This window comes from Ambystoma mexicanum, chromosome 2p (genome assembly GCF_040938575.1).
Source record: "Ambystoma mexicanum isolate Mex_15411 chromosome 2p, UKY_AmexF1_1, whole genome shotgun sequence".
Taxonomy (NCBI): Eukaryota; Metazoa; Chordata; class Amphibia; order Caudata; family Ambystomatidae; genus Ambystoma; species Ambystoma mexicanum.
The window spans coordinates 1,145,988,735-1,146,006,490 of record NC_090923.1 but is presented as its reverse complement, the minus strand read 5'-3'; the positions used below and the strand labels follow the sequence as shown (position 1 = coordinate 1,146,006,490).

Below are 17,756 nucleotides of genomic sequence, written 5' to 3'. Positions count from 1 at the left end.
TATTATACAAGTGCGACTCCATTTTGTAAAAGCAGAAAGGTACCCAGGTGGCCAAAGGCCTACCAGGCCAAGATTCGAAACCCAGCCAAAGGCAAGAAAAGGGGCGGAGTTGAAACTCAACAAAGAGCGGCTCATGCCTAGGAAATCGAGGTCAACCAGAGAAGGGGAGGAGAGCGTCAGCTCACAAGACTCCAACTTCAGAGCATACCAGCCTGCCTCATGAAGGTCAAGATAAGGGAGGCCAATGCAGGTGGCTAGGCCGACACAGAATTAAATGCACTAAAGCTGGAAACTGAAGCAGATTCATGGTGAACTAACACGTGACCAGCCAGGCGCGAAGAAGTACCATCGCCTGATGTCATCCAGGACCCGAGGATGCCATAACTTTTCCCGATAAGAGACTACAGTTTCGAGGCCATCCTTAGCCAACTAATTGACACGTCGCCCTAAAACACTGATTGATGGAAGGGAGGCAGGGTGAAACTTGGGACACCAGTCCATTCTGCATGCTGCTAATTAAAAGTGAAAATGTATGTCTAGAGGTGTAACCTGGCCAATCACAATGGACCAAGTTATCTTAAGTCCTATAGATATTGTAACCAATAGGACGTCGTAGTTGTAGTGACGTCTATCACGCATGATGTAGAGGGATGGGCGTTGACGCCCACCCGATAAGAGTTATCCAATCCGTATGCCCTATTATCATATACAGATATAACACCTATACTTAAGTTACCTTTCCTAACCAATTATATTGCATGTCAAATTTTGTAAAGTTAGACGTCAATGATGACGAACATTGCCTATAAAAATCTCTGTTCAATTGAAGTTCGAGGAAGTCGGAGCGAGACCGGTGATCGCACTACAGCTGATTCCCATTTGTTTCCCTGTTTGATTTATGTAGCATTAAACGGACTTCCCTTTGCCAAACTACTGAGTCCTCGTTATTGAGTCTTGTTGGAGTAAGTGAATCCTGCACCCCCTGTCCTCACATGTTGCAACTATCTTGTCTTACAAGTTCTAGAGGGTGAGTGCTGACCAATGCGCCCGTCAGCGAATTCCTCTCCTCGTGAACACTTTGGTAAATGGTCACTTGCTTTCTCAATTCTCAACCAATGGTTTTGTTCCAAAGGTTCTAAAACAGTGGCCCTGTGGTGCACTATGAAAAGGGACAGGGTGTTGAGGTGTGCAGAGTGAATGCTAGCTCTGAGAATGTTGAGTATGAGTTTGAGAGAATGTTCTGTGCACGTTAGCTGAGGCAGAACGAGGTGGCCAGTGGGTGTCTCATGTCTTGTTATGTAAGTTGCGGTTTACCAGGGCTGTAAGTGGGGTAAGAAATCAAGGAGGGTGGGAGAGCATTTGGGGGCATGGCTTGTGGGATAGGCGTGGCCTAAACATTTACACAAACCATAGTAAGGTACGCATACAAATATATAAATGCATGTAAGCATTTATATATTTGTATGCGTACCTTACTATGGTTTGTGTACTATGTAAGTTATCTTTTATAAACATAGAAATATGCAACATATTTGTATGTTTATAATAGATGGCCTAAAAATGTACACAAACGCAAATAAATATATAAATGCTTACATGCAGATTGCGTACTTTTCAAGCCATCTTTTTTAAACATTTCTATGTTTATAAAAGATGGCTTGAAAAGTACACAAGCCATAGTAAGGTACGCACATACATATAAAAATGCATACATTTAAATATTTGTTTTAGTGCCTTACTATGGTTTGTGTACTTCAAGATGGCTTGAAAAGTACACAAACTACAATAAGGTAGGCACACAGATATAGAACATTTATATATTTGTGTGCGTACCTTATGGCTTATGGTTTGTGTACTTTTCAAACCATCTTTTTTTAAACATTTCTCTGTTTATAAAAGATGGCTTGAAAAGTACACAATTCAATCCATCTTTTATAATGCTCTGCTGATGGACAAAGCCTGAGGCGTCTTTGTCCGTTGGCAAAGCTTTATAAAAGATGGCTTGAATTGTGTACTTTTCAAGCCATCTTTTATAAACATAGAAATGTTACCAGGTTCGCCAAGGGGCAAAGACGCCCTGGTATCCTGATGAAGGGGTGGGGAAACAAAAGGACTGTAACTTCCTCTGGTGACCCCTCGCGTGAATTTACAGTGACAGACTGACTGACTTAATGGCGGGCGCATCTCCCATTGCAGCTGCAGCTGAATAATTTGTCCCGCCAACTTTGCGATGGGACGGGGGTGGGGGGGCAGCCCACTTAAAGCACCTGGACTAGCTCTAAAGTGGCTGTCAAGGGACTACACTTCCATAGCGGTTGGAGGAGAAGGAGATTTAAGTGTTACTGGTGTAATAAACACATATTATAATTAATTTATCACAAACTATATAATTTGTAAAATGTGGCATTTCTTCTGTGTGAGATTGTGCATTCCTGCCTGCCAGCTATGAAGACCTACAAACAAAAATCGGGACCACTGCACTTTCCAAAGGAAGCAACCTTGAGAAAGAGGGACAGAGAACCCAATTCCGGGAATGCCCTGGCAAAACCGGGACGTCTGGTCACCCTAACCTGTAACCTTAAGTCTCCTGACTTAGCAGTACCTTAAACACCGAGTTGGTCTGCACAGTAGCGAATATGCTATCTAGGTCTGCATCGCACTTTGGTCAATGATGTAGGCAACTCACCTGTTGCACGCTCGGGCCACACTCCACTCCCCCTTCTTGGAGGCAGCTGCCCCCGGCTTCAGCAATGGCGACTCCGGCGTGGCACTCTCCCTCTTCTTGCAAGGAGTGGCAGCACTGAACCCTCACTGACCTGGCACAGACGAGATTGGCATTACTTGGGAAGCTGAGATGGGTGGAAGGACAGAGGGCGGAGAGGTGGAGATACTGACAGGGAGAGGGGGAACACGCGGAGAGAGACGGGAAGAGGGAGAAGCAAAGGGGGAAAAGAAAAGGAAGGACATGGAGAGGGAAGGGGCTGGGTGAAAAGGCCAGAGGGAGGAAGGACAGGAGAGCAAGGGAAAGGCCTAGTGCGGAGACTGGGGGTAACTGGGGTCTCTGCCTCCTGGGTTTTACCGTCCCCTGCACAGGTGCTGCAGTAAGCCACTTAGGCCTCCCAAGAGGGCGGGACATGGAGGGATATGGAGGGTTGCATAATCCCAATTGTGCAATATGTTTTGTCAATTTTGTGGCTCAATATTATTGAGTAAGTTGTTACTGAGAAAGCGCTTTTGGGGGATGCACACGGATCTGGGAAATCTGCCCTCAGCCTGGCCCCTACCCTGTAATCATCAGTGATTAAGGGGGTGCTGGAACCTGCCCTGTGGTTTTTCACTTATGCTGCCACCATTGGGAGCCTTGGCATGAAGGGCATCCTCCAGAATCCTCCGTGACGTGGAGGGGGAGTGCTTGCATTGGTTGTGAGAGCCTATAATGATAACCGGTCAAAGGGAGTCGGCCTGCGCTGTGTCCAGAATAAGGGTACATGATGACTAGCCGGCAGTGGCGTCCTGGTGATACGCCTTTAGGTGGGCCGGGACTCCATGGCCTAATTTCCCAGTAAGGCTGTGAATTAAATCAATGAAAAACATGATGAGTGACGATACCACTCTTTCCCAGCAGATGGCACTAACACTCCTTGTTTTCAATCACATCATAAGTTTGATACTGTGCATATCAGTTAATATGCTGAAGGGAAAATTAAAAGAGATAATTTATTGTTTCATTTTTGCAGCAGGTTATTATATTGAAGTCTTTCATTAGAATGACTGACTGCAATTAATACATATGGAACGCGCATTTCCTCCAAAAGAGCTGAGGGATTGAAACTTGCATTGACCTTTTGTAATTTGATTTGATTTTTATATTTGTATATTTTTCTGCGTGCCAATTTTTTTAACTGCTGATTAATTAAAATATGTCTAGCACACTGTTGAAGTAGATTCTATGGCACGACAAGGAGGCTCATATTATGCCAACAATCTTTACTACTGACATAAAATAGCAGCAAGAAAAAAAATGTTGTTAACTTTTTCCATTATAACAAAAAAACACAAAGTTCAAATAACACATTTGAAACTCCCAATCCAAGATGGGGTTAGCCCATAGTCCAACATCCAATCAGGATGAACCCACACCCATATATGTCCTTTCCTCTAATGGCAACTCCTCTTTCTTTGCTGCTGACGCAACAAGATAAGTCCTCGACACGCTCTCGTCCTTCTTTAATGGTAGTTTGTGTTACTTTGTTACAGTGTACTTGTATCTATTGTGCAGTGCTATTGTACTTTCCCGCTCGCTTGTTCGAGCGTTCTTTGTATTTGGGAGCCGCTCGGCGTGAGGCTTTAGCCCGTCTCTGTTACACGTTGAGCCGGCCTCTTGTACGGCCAGCCCGCCTCCCGCCCCTCCTTCCCCGTCATTCCTCTCAGCCTCGCGGCGAGGGGTATGCAAATTAACGCTTGAGCGTTTTTCTTTCCTGTCGGGAGCCGCTCGGCGTGAGGCTTTAGTTCGCCTCTGTTACGCCTTGAGCCAGCCCCCTGGTACGGCCTGCCCGCCTCCCGCCCCTCCTTCCCCGACATTCCTTATTCAACCTCGCCTGCTCGGCGAGGGGTGTGCCGCCAAGCGCTGCTCGCGCTCAAGGCTTTGTTTGCGCCTGCTCGGCGCGTATACATTAATTTATACTGTGCTTCCTCGCCGCTCGTTTTCAAGCGTTTTTCTGCACCACGTAGCGTAGTCCCGCTTCTGGTCAGAAGCTCTCCTGGAAGCGTTCGCCTGCTCGGCGTCGCTTCTCTTTGATGTGGATATTTTCATACAGCTTTGGACACGCGTGTTTGGGTGGCTTTGCCTCCACTTTGATTTGTGCCTGTTTACACAGGTTTTCTCCAACACCAGTTGGTAGTTGGCATATGTGTGTGTACACATTAGTGTTCTACATTAATTAAGTGGAAGTTTTTCTGTCAGACCTGCTAGGTCCTTCTTTTAGTCACAGTGCACTGGGGGTGTGATTAAGTTGGTTTACATATATATATATATATATTCTTATTTTCTTTTTCCCTTTTTCAATAATGCAGTCTACAAAGGGATCTGAAGGGGTGCCTTATGGGGATGCGTGTGCCCAGGTCAGAGTTGCTTCGAAGAAAACAGACAAGCCCAGTGAAGATGGGGTTATGAGGGGGTTCGGGGACCCTACAGTAGCTCCTCCTCCTTCGGTCTCTAGAGAAATAAGGGATTCTATGGATTTTGCTCTGGGGAATTTAAATTCTACCCTTGCCTCAGCCTTTGACAGGCTAATAAATAAAATTTCGGATTTCCACCCGGGCCCTGCGCAGGGACCCTTCGATAGCCCCCAGAAAGTGCACTTCAAAAACCAAGCAATTGCAATGGCAATCCAGCCCGGTTTTAAGCTCTTCTTCCCCGGGTTCCCCGGTTAGGACCCTCAAACGTAAGTTCAGTGAAGGGGTATCCCAGACTTCTGCCCCTATTAGAGTGGTTGCTTCCCCGTTGTCATCTCCTGAGTCCTCGGAGGATTCCGATTCCCCTCCTAAGAGGAGGAAAAGAAGGGTAGCCGCTCCTGATGTGTCACAACCTGTTAGTGAACAGCTGTTAGATGGCAGTGGTGTGCCGTTCTTTGACCCCTCTTTAATACAACACCCACGCTCGGCGGAGTGGCGTCCATCAGAGGCTGTATCCTCTTTCCTTCATCATTGGGTTAGGAGGGCTCTCCCCAATGAGGATAGGAGTAAGCTGTGCTCAGAATGTCCCCGTCCCGTCATCCCGGATAAGGTGGCGATAACCCCTAGTATTGACCACTCCATGTTGGCCTTTCTTTCCCAAAGGGGTAAGGATCCTAAAAAGGGGGTGCATGGGGCCCTTAGGACCTGTCAGGATAAACTTCTAGATGTATTGGGGCCCTTGACCCAAATTTTCGAACTGGCAGAGGAAGCGGCTGTTCATGAGTCACAAATTGACATTGAAGCACTCAGAGGCTGGGTTCAGCGTTCTATTTGCCTGCTCGGCAATGCTAACTCATGCATTTCTAAGGAAAGGCGCAAGGCACTACTAAGACGTATTGACTCCAGGATATGGCGGAGGGGGAGGCTGGTCCATAAGCCCAAGGGAATCTCTTTGGAGACAAGTTTATAAAGGATTTGTCATCTTACGTCCATACTTTTACAGCCTTGGACAAGGCCCAGACAAATATTAGAAAGGTTTTTGCACCCCGAATTTTTGACAGGGCCGGAAGAGGAAGAGCCCGCTCCTCTGGTCGTTCCTCCTTCAGGGGCTCTGCCAGACCTCAGCAATACGCCTCCAGATGGGCCCATCATTCCTCCTCTGCTAGAGGTGCGCAGACCTTCTACCCCCAAAGAGGAAATCAATGGAGGTCGGAATGGCAGAGGTTCCGGTAGAGCGAGATCCGCTCCAGGTATTGAATCGTTTCGTAAGAGTTTCTTCCCACAGAGGTTTGGGGGGCAGGTTGGGGCGATTCTTTCAGCAATGGAAAAATCTTACAGCAGATCCTTGGGTCTTACAGACAGTGCGGGGGTTTCAGATAGAGTTCTACTCCCCTCCGTGTCAGCTCTTTCCCCCTCCACCCCTGGTGTTTAATCAGGAAAAGCAAAAACTGGTGAATGCGGAGGTTCAGGATCTGATTTTCAAGGGTGCAGTGGTCCTGGCCACATTCAGAGCTTCCCAGTTCATCAGTACGATTTTTCTGGTCCCAAAGCCCGACGAGGGTTTCCGTCCGGTGATAAACCTGAAGGCTCTCAACGCCTTTGTGGTTTACCATCATTTCAAAATGGAGGGTATTCATCGTCTGAGAGATACTCTGCTTCCTGGGGATTGGATGGTAAAATTGGATCTCAAGGACGCGTATCTGGTAGTCCCTGTGTTTCCCCCTCATCAGGAGTTCCTTCAGTTTCACTGGGGGGGTCGCATTTGGCAATTCGCTTCTCTCCCGTTCGGCCTATCATCAGCCCCGTGGTGTTTCACCAAATTAATGAAGCCGGTGATGGCTTTTCTCAGGTCGAAGGGGGTCAGGAGCATCATTTATCTGAACGATATTCTCCTCTTAGCTCAAGATCGCCAATCCCTTCAGGACCAGTTAGATCTCACAATATCCCTGTTGCAAGATCTAGGGTTTGTTCTAAATGCAAAGAAGTCCATTGTCTCTCCTACTCAATGCATCCAATTTCTGGGCTTCAATATCGATTCCAAAGAGTGCATCCTTCTTCTCCCGGGTTCCGGACTTTTGAAGATTCGGAAAGAAATACGCCTCATTCTCAGGCTGGGGGAGGTTTCCCTTCGCCAGTTAGCAAGGGTGGTAGGGATGTTGTCAGCATCTATTCAGGCGATTTTCCCAGCACCTCTGCATTACAGGGCGCTTCAGCGCCTCAAGGGAAAACACCTGCGCAAAAGCCTATCTTATGCTCAGAGGGTAAAACTGGATCGGGAAGCCAGATTGGAACTAATGTGGTGGCTCAATCATATGAATGCCTGGAATGGCAGGGCGATTTTTGGGCCTTCTCCGGATGTGGTTCTCGAGTCAGACGCAAGCAGATCCGGCTGGGGGGCCAGAGTAGGTCACATTTCCACGGGGGGAAATGGTCCAATCAGGAATCGCTACTTCATATAAATTGCCTGGAATTACTGGCGGGTTCCTTTGCAGTCAAGAGCCTTCTAAAGGATCAGGGGAATTGTTGTGTCCTCCTCCGGATGGACAATGTTTCAGCGGTTCGATATTTCAACCATCTGGGGGGGACCAGCTCGAAGGCTCTAGCGGATCTTGCAAGGGAATACTGGCACTATTGCCTAGACAGAAACATTATACTCCAGGCAGAGTACCTTCCAGGGTCGAGCAATGCTATAGCGGATTGGAATTCCCGTTACCTTCACGACAGCAGCGACTGGATGCTGGACAGACAGGTGTTTGCATTGATTCAATCTCTTTAGGACCCCATTCACATGGACCTCTTTGCATCCCGTCTCAACTGTCAGGTTCCCAGATTCTACAGTTGGAGACCAGACCCTCGGGCCCTAACCACCGATACATTGCTTCAAGACTGGTCGGTCCATCTTTCTTATGCCTTCCCTCCTTTCGCCATGATAGCCAGAGCTCTGGTGCAAATACGCAGACAGCGAGCTTCCTTGGTAATGGTGACCCCGTTTTGGCCTTCTCAGGTTTGGTTTCCCGCTCTCCTAGAGCTGTCGGTGGATTTCCCTCGCCTCTTGACATCTCATCCCCTCCTCCTGACGGACCCGGCGGGTCTCCCTCACAACCTGGTCCTGCAGGGACATCTTTCCCTTATGGTTTGGAAGATTTCAGCACATCCTGGTGCTTCAGAGGTCTTTTGCAGGACTCTATTGGGGTCATCAGGGATTCCTGGGCAGCCTCCACCAAGACAGGTTATTCATCAGCATGGGGTCGCTGGGTTAGCTGGTGTTTGGTTAGGCACCTCAATCCCGTTTTTGCTCCTCCAGTAGAAGTAGTAAACTTTCTGGTAGAATTGTTTAAGGAGGGTAAGGCCTATCGGACAATTAATGGGTTTCAGTCAGCGATCTCCCGTGGTCATGTTTTGGTAAAAGGAGAATCAGTGGGTAAACATTTCCTCGTCAGAAAGGCTCTTAAATCCATTAGGGTTAAAGTTCCCCCTAAACCTCGGTATTCAGTTTTGTGGGATGTGAGTAAGGTCCTGGATTTGTTTATATCATGGCCTCATAATCAAGATTTCTACAACAGCTTTTTTCAAAGTCAACAATGCTCTTATGCTTGGTCTCTATTAAGAGGGTGTCGGACATTAGAGCACTGGATGTGGACAATAAGATTTTCTCGCCACAGGGAGTAACCTTTTTTATTACTAGGAGAACAAAAAATATGATTTCTTCTGTTTCATATCCAGCATTTCCCGAAAATGTCAAGTTATGTGTAGTTCATTGTTTGTTTCAGCTGCTTATTTCATATTATAAGCCTTACAAGGCAGTGTCCTCTGCTTCCCTAGCGAGGTGGCTTAGGTGGATAATGCAGGAATCTGGTACTGACATTTCCTGTTTTGGGGCTCATTCAGTTAGAGGAGCCATGGCCTCTAAGGCCGCTCTCCTTGGGGGAGGTTTGGAACAAATTCTCAAGGCGGCTGACTGGTCCAGGGAATCTACTTTTAAAACTTGTTATCATAAACGGATTGATCATGTAATGTTTAATGTGATGCAAGGGCTTTAAACTTGCATAATATGAGCCTCCTTGTCGTGCCATAGAATACGTAATCCCCTGCACTATCGTGAGTGGGGGTTTAGATTCTATTAAAGACAAGGAGGCGAGTATTATCCTGCCCTCCCACCCAGGTTTTTAACATCTATCTCCTTTTTTCAGCTTCGGGTTGATTACCTCGGGTGCCTTCTTCGGCTGTGGTTATTTGGAAACAAAGCCTGGATGTTTACTGGACTGTTTCTTTGGTTCCTGGTGGTGTTATGTTTTGCTTTTCAAGCGTCATTGCAGCTTCAGAAGAGGAGTTGCCGTTAGAGGAAAGGACATATATGGGGGTGGGTTCATCCTGATTGGATGTTGGACTATGGGCTAACCCCATCTTGGATTGGGAGTTTCAAATGTGTTATTTGAACTTTGTGTTTTTTTGTTATAATGGAAAAAGTTAACAAAAATGTTTTTCTTGCTGCTATTTTATGTCAGTAGTAAAGATTGTTGGCATAATACTCACCTCCTTGTCTTTAATAGAATCTAAACCCCCACTCACGATAGTGCGGGGGATTAGGTATTCTTCCCCATTCCATTATGGGTACGACGACGCGCCCGCATCTGCTTCGCCACTCCGTTAGTTGCAGAGGTCACGTGTCTTTCAAACGTTGCTTAGCTACCCGCACAGTCTAGGCTACGTGTGTGCCAGACCCTTAGTAGGGCCCAGACGACACATATTGTTTTGTGACTCGCTAGGTCCCCTCTGTGCTTTCTTATCCCCCCTATATTACTGCGTGAGGATCCTTTGGGGACAAGGCACATGGGCAACAACAACTTCGAGGAGCATGGTTCTATGTTCTAGGGCACCCTCAGTATTGTTGTGTCCTTCATCCATGTTAATAACCTTGTTTAAATGGGAGTCAAGTCCCATTTCTATTGTTGTTGTTTGTTGTGGGCTGTGTCCATTTGGTATGCAGGAAGAGGTGGGGTCACCACCTCAGGCGCCAGCTCGGCACTGACGAATAAAGAAATAAGACGCCAATCTGCCTGGCTCCTGCGTATTATTGCAATCGTCTTATTAATTATTTTTCTGCCTTATTTCCTGCACCCGACCTCGGTCGGTATATAACAAGTATGCACCCCGGTTCTCAGCTTCTTAATTTAGCACAGGTTCAAGGCCACATTAACAAACTCCACTCTTCTCTCTCATGTGATGTGTGGACCTGTCCAATACTACATGTGAGTGTTTCTCTTTTGGGAAGGGCGGTTCTGTAGCCCAGGGGGGTTATACCTATGGTTTGTAGTTCCTCTAGAAAGCAACCCGTGGTTATTAATGATTTGCACTTGGGGCGGGTACCACAGCCAATCAAATTGCTCAGAGCACAGGCCATACCTTCTGGTATAATCCTGTGTTCTGAGCAAGTGGCTCGCTGCTCTGGTAACAGCCATATAGCACCCCTCAAGCACCCCACCGATTCTCTCCTTCCTCGCTCCCCTGCAAAGTTATAAAATCCATCTGCATGGCCACCTCTGTGCTCTGTGGCCGCACCTCCCCCTGCACGCCATTTCCCTCTCATCACCGCCACCATGCAAATGAGAGAGGCGAGCCCCAGTTGCTATTTCCACGGTAACCATATGTTTTGACGTATTTTGTGTGTGAATGCATAGGCCCCACACTTGCCATAATAACCTCAGATATCGTGTCGAGGCGTTCACTAGTGAGTTTGGCAGGCCTGCTCGGGGGCTAAGGCCCTGTCGCCCGTGTTAAAGGACGTTGGTGCGCTCGAGTATATTAGCTTGGGTGGAAAGCCATCACCAACTGGTACAGCCAATCAAACACGTCGTTATAGCGTAAGTGATATTTACACTAAAAAAACTGCTCAGTGGCTGTGCAGCAGGGCAGAGTGTATGCACACACGTCTTTCCGACCATTCCGCCTGCTCGTCTGCAGTGATTAGTGGACAGAAGAACAGTCACTGACCTCCCCCAGTTTGTGGGCAAGAGACAGTGGGCGTACGTGGAGGGAAAAAGGGAGGCAGAGCTTGAGACCAGATAGGGGGGGGGGGTATAGCAGGGTACAGACTCCAGCAGACTCACCTGGAGAATACTCACCAGCAGGGGCCTGCGTCCCGGGGACAGGGAGTCATGTCCAAGCATTGCTTGCCCTGCTCCCGCCACTGGCGGCCAGCAGCACAGCATTCCTCCAGTCTGCTCCGGAACCTCTCTGCGGAGAAGCACACACAGGACATCAGTTCAGGGCACGCAGCTTCGTTCCCACCTACAGTGCAGCGCCACCTGTCAGCTGCAAATGATTGACGTGTGTGGGGCAACCTAACGGTTGTTTCAGGGCCAGCATTCGGTTCTTAGGTGCATAGTTTTTTTCTGCCTCAACATTTGGACCCACACCACACATCGAGATAGGCGCAACTTTTTTTTGCATATAAAGGCTATATTGGCCAAGGCGATGGGTTGGACCTGCCACAAATCGCCTGCCAGCCCAAGGAGGGCCCAACGAAGCGAGGGCCTTTATGGAGGGCCGCGGCACTACCATCAACAGATGCCCCCTGCCCGCCCCCACTGCTATCATCGCGATTAGCAACTCGACGAAACAGGGTGATAATTGGCAATTCAGAACTCCATTTTAGGAAAACTGTTCACGCACCGAGCAGAACCCACCTGAAGCATAAACAAGTTTAACTAAAATTTAGAAGAGACAAAGGAGAACAAAGGCGAGCAGGATAATCATTCTAATAATAATTATAAAACAAAATGCATAACTTCCATACGACGCTGGCAAGCCAAGATCACAAATTGTGCAGTTGCTATAGTCACCCGATAATCATTAGCCGTTGTCAGAAGAACTAATGCGCCTCTTGTTCCTGATATCTTCTGGCTCACAGACAGTAAGTGTTATACAGGAAGGAGTGCTTCCGGAGCGATGAATAGAGCGCGTGCAATGGGACATAAAGTGCGCCATTCTTTCCCTAGCTAAAGTGCAAACCATACACACATTTATCAGAACTATTCAAGTGCCATTTGCTCTCTAAAGTAGCCAGTGGGAATAAAAAAAACAACGGAATTCAGCATGAAAAGCACGTTGCTGGGGGCACCCCAACCACTTTAAATATAGCCCACATCCCAAGGTGGTCTTAAAACCTAAATAATGCCCAGTCTGCGTGCCACCAGCTGGGCTATTGATCAAATGATTCAGCGGCCAATCCTCAAAAAGGCTCTTCATTCCCTCTCTTTCAGTTTTTGTGAAATTATTGTTCTAACTCCAAAGGTGTGACAAATTAAGGTTAAAAAGCAGACATTTTACTAACGCAATCCTTTTTCAGTGGGGGGTGGGAAGGGGTCTGTCTGCAGGATGAGTGCCCATACCACTTCCCTGTGGAGTCCTTACTCTTCCGCCATGTTCATTCTCAGCCAGAACAGGCTCATTTTTAGCCACAGGCAGGCGGGCAGTATTCGTAGGCCGAATGCCCAATTCTAGAGAAACGGTGCATTGTGGGTGCGCTTTTATAGAGGCACAATCGGTTCTTTAAAACACTCTTTTCAGCTAATTCTAGGTCATGTAGCTTCCTCGACCCCAGATCTCTGCCCTATAAAGCGCAGCAGTGTTTGCCTGAACCTTTTGGACTTGCAAGGCTTCTGCAACTACTTTCCCTGCAAATGTCTTCATGGAAAAGCAGTAGAACTCCTGCACATTGGCCAGGGGAGCAGTTCCCTCCCTCAACTTGGCTTATCCTAGACCTGCGCAGTCGAACTGATCCACACACTGTTGCTTTCTTAAATCTAAATGGCTACTTTTCTTTATTAATAATAATGTAGCATTTATATAGCGCTACGAACCCTCAGGTATCTGAGCGCTGCTTATTATTACCCACGGTGTGTGGTGCTCATTTATGGACCTCGGAAGGATGAAAGGCTGAGTTTGGCCCTGCCGGGATTCGAACCTGCGTCAGCAGGGTCTGCACAGATGTCAAAGTGAGCGCTCTTTTCGCAGTGCTAGCAGACTGGCTTTCTTTGCTTTATTTCATACTATGGAGGACGTTTTTTCCAGATTCACTGCAAGTGCCGTTTCACCACAATAAAGCCTTAAATTGTTGCCCAGAGACATTGGTGCTCATTAGGCGTCCGGCGGTAACCGTGCCATGGCTACAGGCGGGATGCTGCCGGACCGATAAATATTTACCCGCGCCTGACTTCCTGGTGACACCGGGGAATTACAACCCTGACGGGCCAGAAAGTCAGGCACCGGTAAAATGTTGTTCCACATTCCCATAGAGTCCCATAAGACTCTATGAGAGTGGAGACCAAGGAAGCACCGGCGCCGTTGCTAATGGTGTCAGTGCTTCCGTGACAGTCGGCCTACCGTGGCCGCTGTGCCCGATAGGCAGACCTGTAAGCCATGGTAGCTCCGGCAGGCAGATCTTCAGTATGCTGGTCTGGAAACAACGGTGCCGGTAAGCTTGCCAGCACCGTTGTTTCCGGACCGGCATACTTGTAATGAGCCCCATTATCTGCAGACAAAAGGAGACACATTTTCTTATTTCCAAATGTTGTACCATTGCATTCAAGGTTATGGATTTATTCGGCTGAAATATATATATATAAAATATTCAGTGAAAAAACGTTGTTAAAGGGACGTTAAGGTTACAAGTAAAACTTACTCCCAGGACATCAAAGATGACATCACAAATGTCATTGATAACATCACTGATGACATCACATACCTGGGCCACTTCCTTTGGTTCACTGACATATCTAGGCCAGGCGGTTTTGTTCACTGACAGTCAGAAAATGAAAATTGAAAATGTGTTGTAAAGATGTTAACCATTGTGTATGTTCTTAAGGTACTTTCCTTAGGGTTTGGTCTCAGCTCATGGTGCACATATGTGGGGCAATAAGCAGGTCTCAAACACACAATGTATATAGATTATGATGCTCTTTAATGTTATTGTCATTTTCTGGTGATGTTTTTCTTCCTTCCCTTACATTAGTTTCCCTGTATGTGCCTATGATTTGTATGCATTGTCAGTCTTCATATGTATTGTTTGTACTACCACAAGTATCTAGTAAGTCTTGAATTGTTATCTATTTATTCCATGTTTAACATTACTAAAAACTCTGATGAGATAGCATTCATTATTTGACTATCCAAAATTACCAGATAAAAAATATTGTACTTCTATGGTACATGCTTTCTGTATGTATGATTAGGTTCCTGTATTAACAACAACACTCCAATATAATGTTTTGTTTAGATGAGTACATTGTTGACTACATTAAGTAGTTCATGATGGGTCTCCCGATCACCCCTGACATCTTGTTACCAACATTATAAACACAACCCTTTATAGGGACTTTTCATCAAAACAAATTTCATATGTGATGTCATCACTTGACATTTTTGATGTCATGAGCGTTAGTCGTAGCAGTGCACGGTAGTGGCGTGAGTTATGGTTGCTTAGCTTACCATAGCTGTCGAATTTCTGGTAGTTTTCGGTTTTACTTGTAACCATAAAGTCCCTTTAACAAAGTTTTTTCACTGAATTTCATAGGCTTTTATTAGAGCAACTTAACCACAACTTCCCTTTGTTTCTATGAATTTCATAGGTTTTTATGAGTGAAAATGTTTCATGATCTTGCATACATTATACTGTAAAGAAGTTATTAATAATTCCTCTTTTAACATATATGAAATAACTGTAACCCTCCTTTAGCAAACATATTTTTTCAACACATACTGATGTGTGTCGTTATCAGCAGTGCATGCTGGGGATGCAAGTCATGGTTGAATTGCCTAGGGCGCGAGGCTTGACCATGACCCCAGCCCCACCAGACCACCCCGTTATCCATTGCGCCTACCCTGCATCCTTGTTCAGTGTCCACTATACCCTCATAATATGACCAATGGACAGTGCATGGCCAGTCTCCACAATCCATGAAGAATGGGCTTCGGCAAAGCAGAGTAGACATTTGTCTTTGCAGCAAAGTTATAACACAGGACAGATTTGCAAAAGCATGCTTTCAGGTCCTTGCTGAGGCTACTTGCACAATTTTGATGCAATCCTGTCCAGCACTCGGCCATGCTGCACGCCCCAATAAGTAAATCAGAGTAGCCATTCGTCCTTGCTGAGGACCAGTCCCACTGTCCATGCACCAAAGTTATATCACTATTTTCTGTACTTACATCTTGACACTTTGGGAATATAAAACACAAGGCAGATTTGAAAAGGCATGCTTTCAGGTCTTTGCTGACGCTCCTCACGCAGGTGTGTTGTAATCCAGTCCAGCACTTCAGGTTGTAGCCGCAAGCAGATCATTTTTTCCCATTCAAACATATGGCTTTGGCCATGCCGCATGCCCCAATAAGCAAATCAGAGTACAAAAATATTAAGTCATTGCAGGGTGGTAGAATGGGTAGATGACTGCGCTTGATCTAGTACTTTAATTGGATTATCCTGCTGTTCGTGATGGGCTTCTTTTGTGAAGGTACCCTTCCTTCTTGAAGGGTTAGGTTTCCAATAGGAGAGGGAGCCCTGTTCACCTGCGAGCTGGGTTATTCAATAAGTAACTGTTGTCATAATAAAGCAGTCTTGAAAACCATTGGTGGTTCTATATTTAGTGTTAGAAGTCAGCCGACACGTGTTTTGACGCTCTAGGGTCTTTCTTAAGGTGTGTGCATTGTGGGCGAGTCTTTGCTGAGAGGTTGTGGAAATGAGTCCAGGATGCAATCCCAATATCTTATCCTGGTATGGTCTCAAATAAGGGTGGTTGATGATTTGGAGGGATGGCCTGGTGACCATTTGGCCACCTGGTTCGGCATGCTCAGTAATTATCTGCTGATTAGCATTGTCTTGGAGCACGTTGGGGCTTGCAGTGTATGCAGCGGTAGTCGCAGCGGTCTGTTGATGCAGTTCTGTCCAGCACTTTGGGCTTTAGCCACTAGCAGAATTTATTTTCCCATTCAATCTATCACAATTTTGAAAAACATTACATGATAGCCGGTCCCTGGTGGCCATGCCCACTTTAACCCCATTGCCAGTCCCTCGCGGTCATTGTCCAAGTCATGGACTTTGGCCATGACTCAGACAACCCGGCCACTGCCCATGGCCACAGTCACAAAAGGTATATCACTATTTTTTGTACCTACATTACGATACTTTTCAAAAAATAAAACACAGACACATTTCCAAAACCATGCTTTCAGGTCCTTGCCAATGCTCCTTGCATGAATTTGCTGCAAATCCGTCAATGTTTAATTTTTTGATAAGTGTCAAAATGTACGTGCATAAAATAGTCATATAACGTAGCTCCCACTTGACAAAATCCATTCAGACTTTGCACATCAAAATCAATCTTACCAAAATCTTTTGTGCACATTCGTCAAAGAGCAACGAAGTTATAAGCCATCGAAAAATGTTAAGACCACCCCTCTAATTTTGCCCTCTTGACAAAACCCCACCAAACTTTGCAAAAACATTCAAATCTGGATCTAAAATCTTTTTGCAAACGTTTGTGCAGATTCGTCAAACGGCACCAAATTTATAAGTCTTTCAAATATTTAGCGACCCCGCGCCCTCTAATTTTGCTCCCTGTTGGCAAAACAGCACCAGACTTTGCAGAACCATTCAGGGTCAGGTCCAACATGATATTGCAAAATTCCATGCAGTTTCATTAAGTGTCACCAAAGTTATAAGCCATCCAAAAACTATTTTTCACCAACCATGTAATGCAGAAATATGGATGGATATCCCCAAACACTTGAGATGTTCGTGAACATCACAGGGTCATCCCTGAACATCTCGACTGTTTTCAGACTTCAAAGTGAAAAACCACCTGTTTTTTGACTTTTTATGGCCATATCCCATCCCATCTTCATCACCCATCACCTCCACAGACATAGTGTCATGATCTCTGCTTCCAAAAGATCAGGACTTGCCCGACTCCCTTGGAAGCAGACCCATAACCCCGGTTCCGAGTGCCAGCCAGTCCCAATTGGGACCTTTTGGACCCTGTCCTGGCGCCAGTGGCACCAGGCTCATAAAGATGCCCAGTCCCAGCGCTGGAAGCGCCGGGCTCATAATGCTTGGGTGGACTTACCTGCAGCAGACCATGCTGCTTACTTACCTGCCAGTTGAACCCCTGATCCTCTTCTGTTTGGGACTACTTTTCCTGTTGGGTGGGGCAGGAGCCACTCCCTAGGTTCAGAACACTGGAACTCTTCTGGAAAGCAGGAACTCTTTTCTTACCTAGGCGTGGCTGTGGAAGGATACACTTAAGCACTACAGGAGGCTATTTAAACCACACCCGATGGATGAATCTTGCTTTGCGTTATTCTGCATTCTCTGCAGCAGAACGCTCATCGTGTCTTCTGCTTCTGATCCTGGGCCTAAGGGAACAAAGGCTTACCATCCTGGAATCCAGTCTTCAGCAGCACCTGTAAAGACAAAGAAAGAACAGGTTAGCACTACGGTCTTCAGTGGCAGCGCATCTCTTACCTGGTCCATCGGCTGTCACCAACGCCTCGCGCTGCATTCCGGCATCTGAAAGACAAAGGCTTAC

At 46.5% G+C, this 17,756-nt stretch overlaps 1 protein-coding gene across 2 annotated transcripts in view; it reads right to left on the bottom strand.

Annotated features, from left to right (window-relative positions):
* LOC138567242 (fibulin-2-like) overlaps positions 1 to 17,756 on the bottom strand; it is a 1,012,531-nt gene that overhangs the window by 539,212 nt on the left and 455,563 nt on the right. For both annotated transcript variants that reach the window (XM_069645241.1, XM_069645242.1), the window contains exons 3-4: positions 11,298 to 11,409; positions 2,687 to 2,816 (exon numbers count right to left, since the gene is read on the bottom strand). In XM_069645241.1, the coding sequence (XP_069501342.1) occupies positions 2,687 to 2,816; positions 11,298 to 11,409 (242 nt within the window). The remainder of the gene's footprint in view (positions 1 to 2,686; positions 2,817 to 11,297; positions 11,410 to 17,756) is intronic.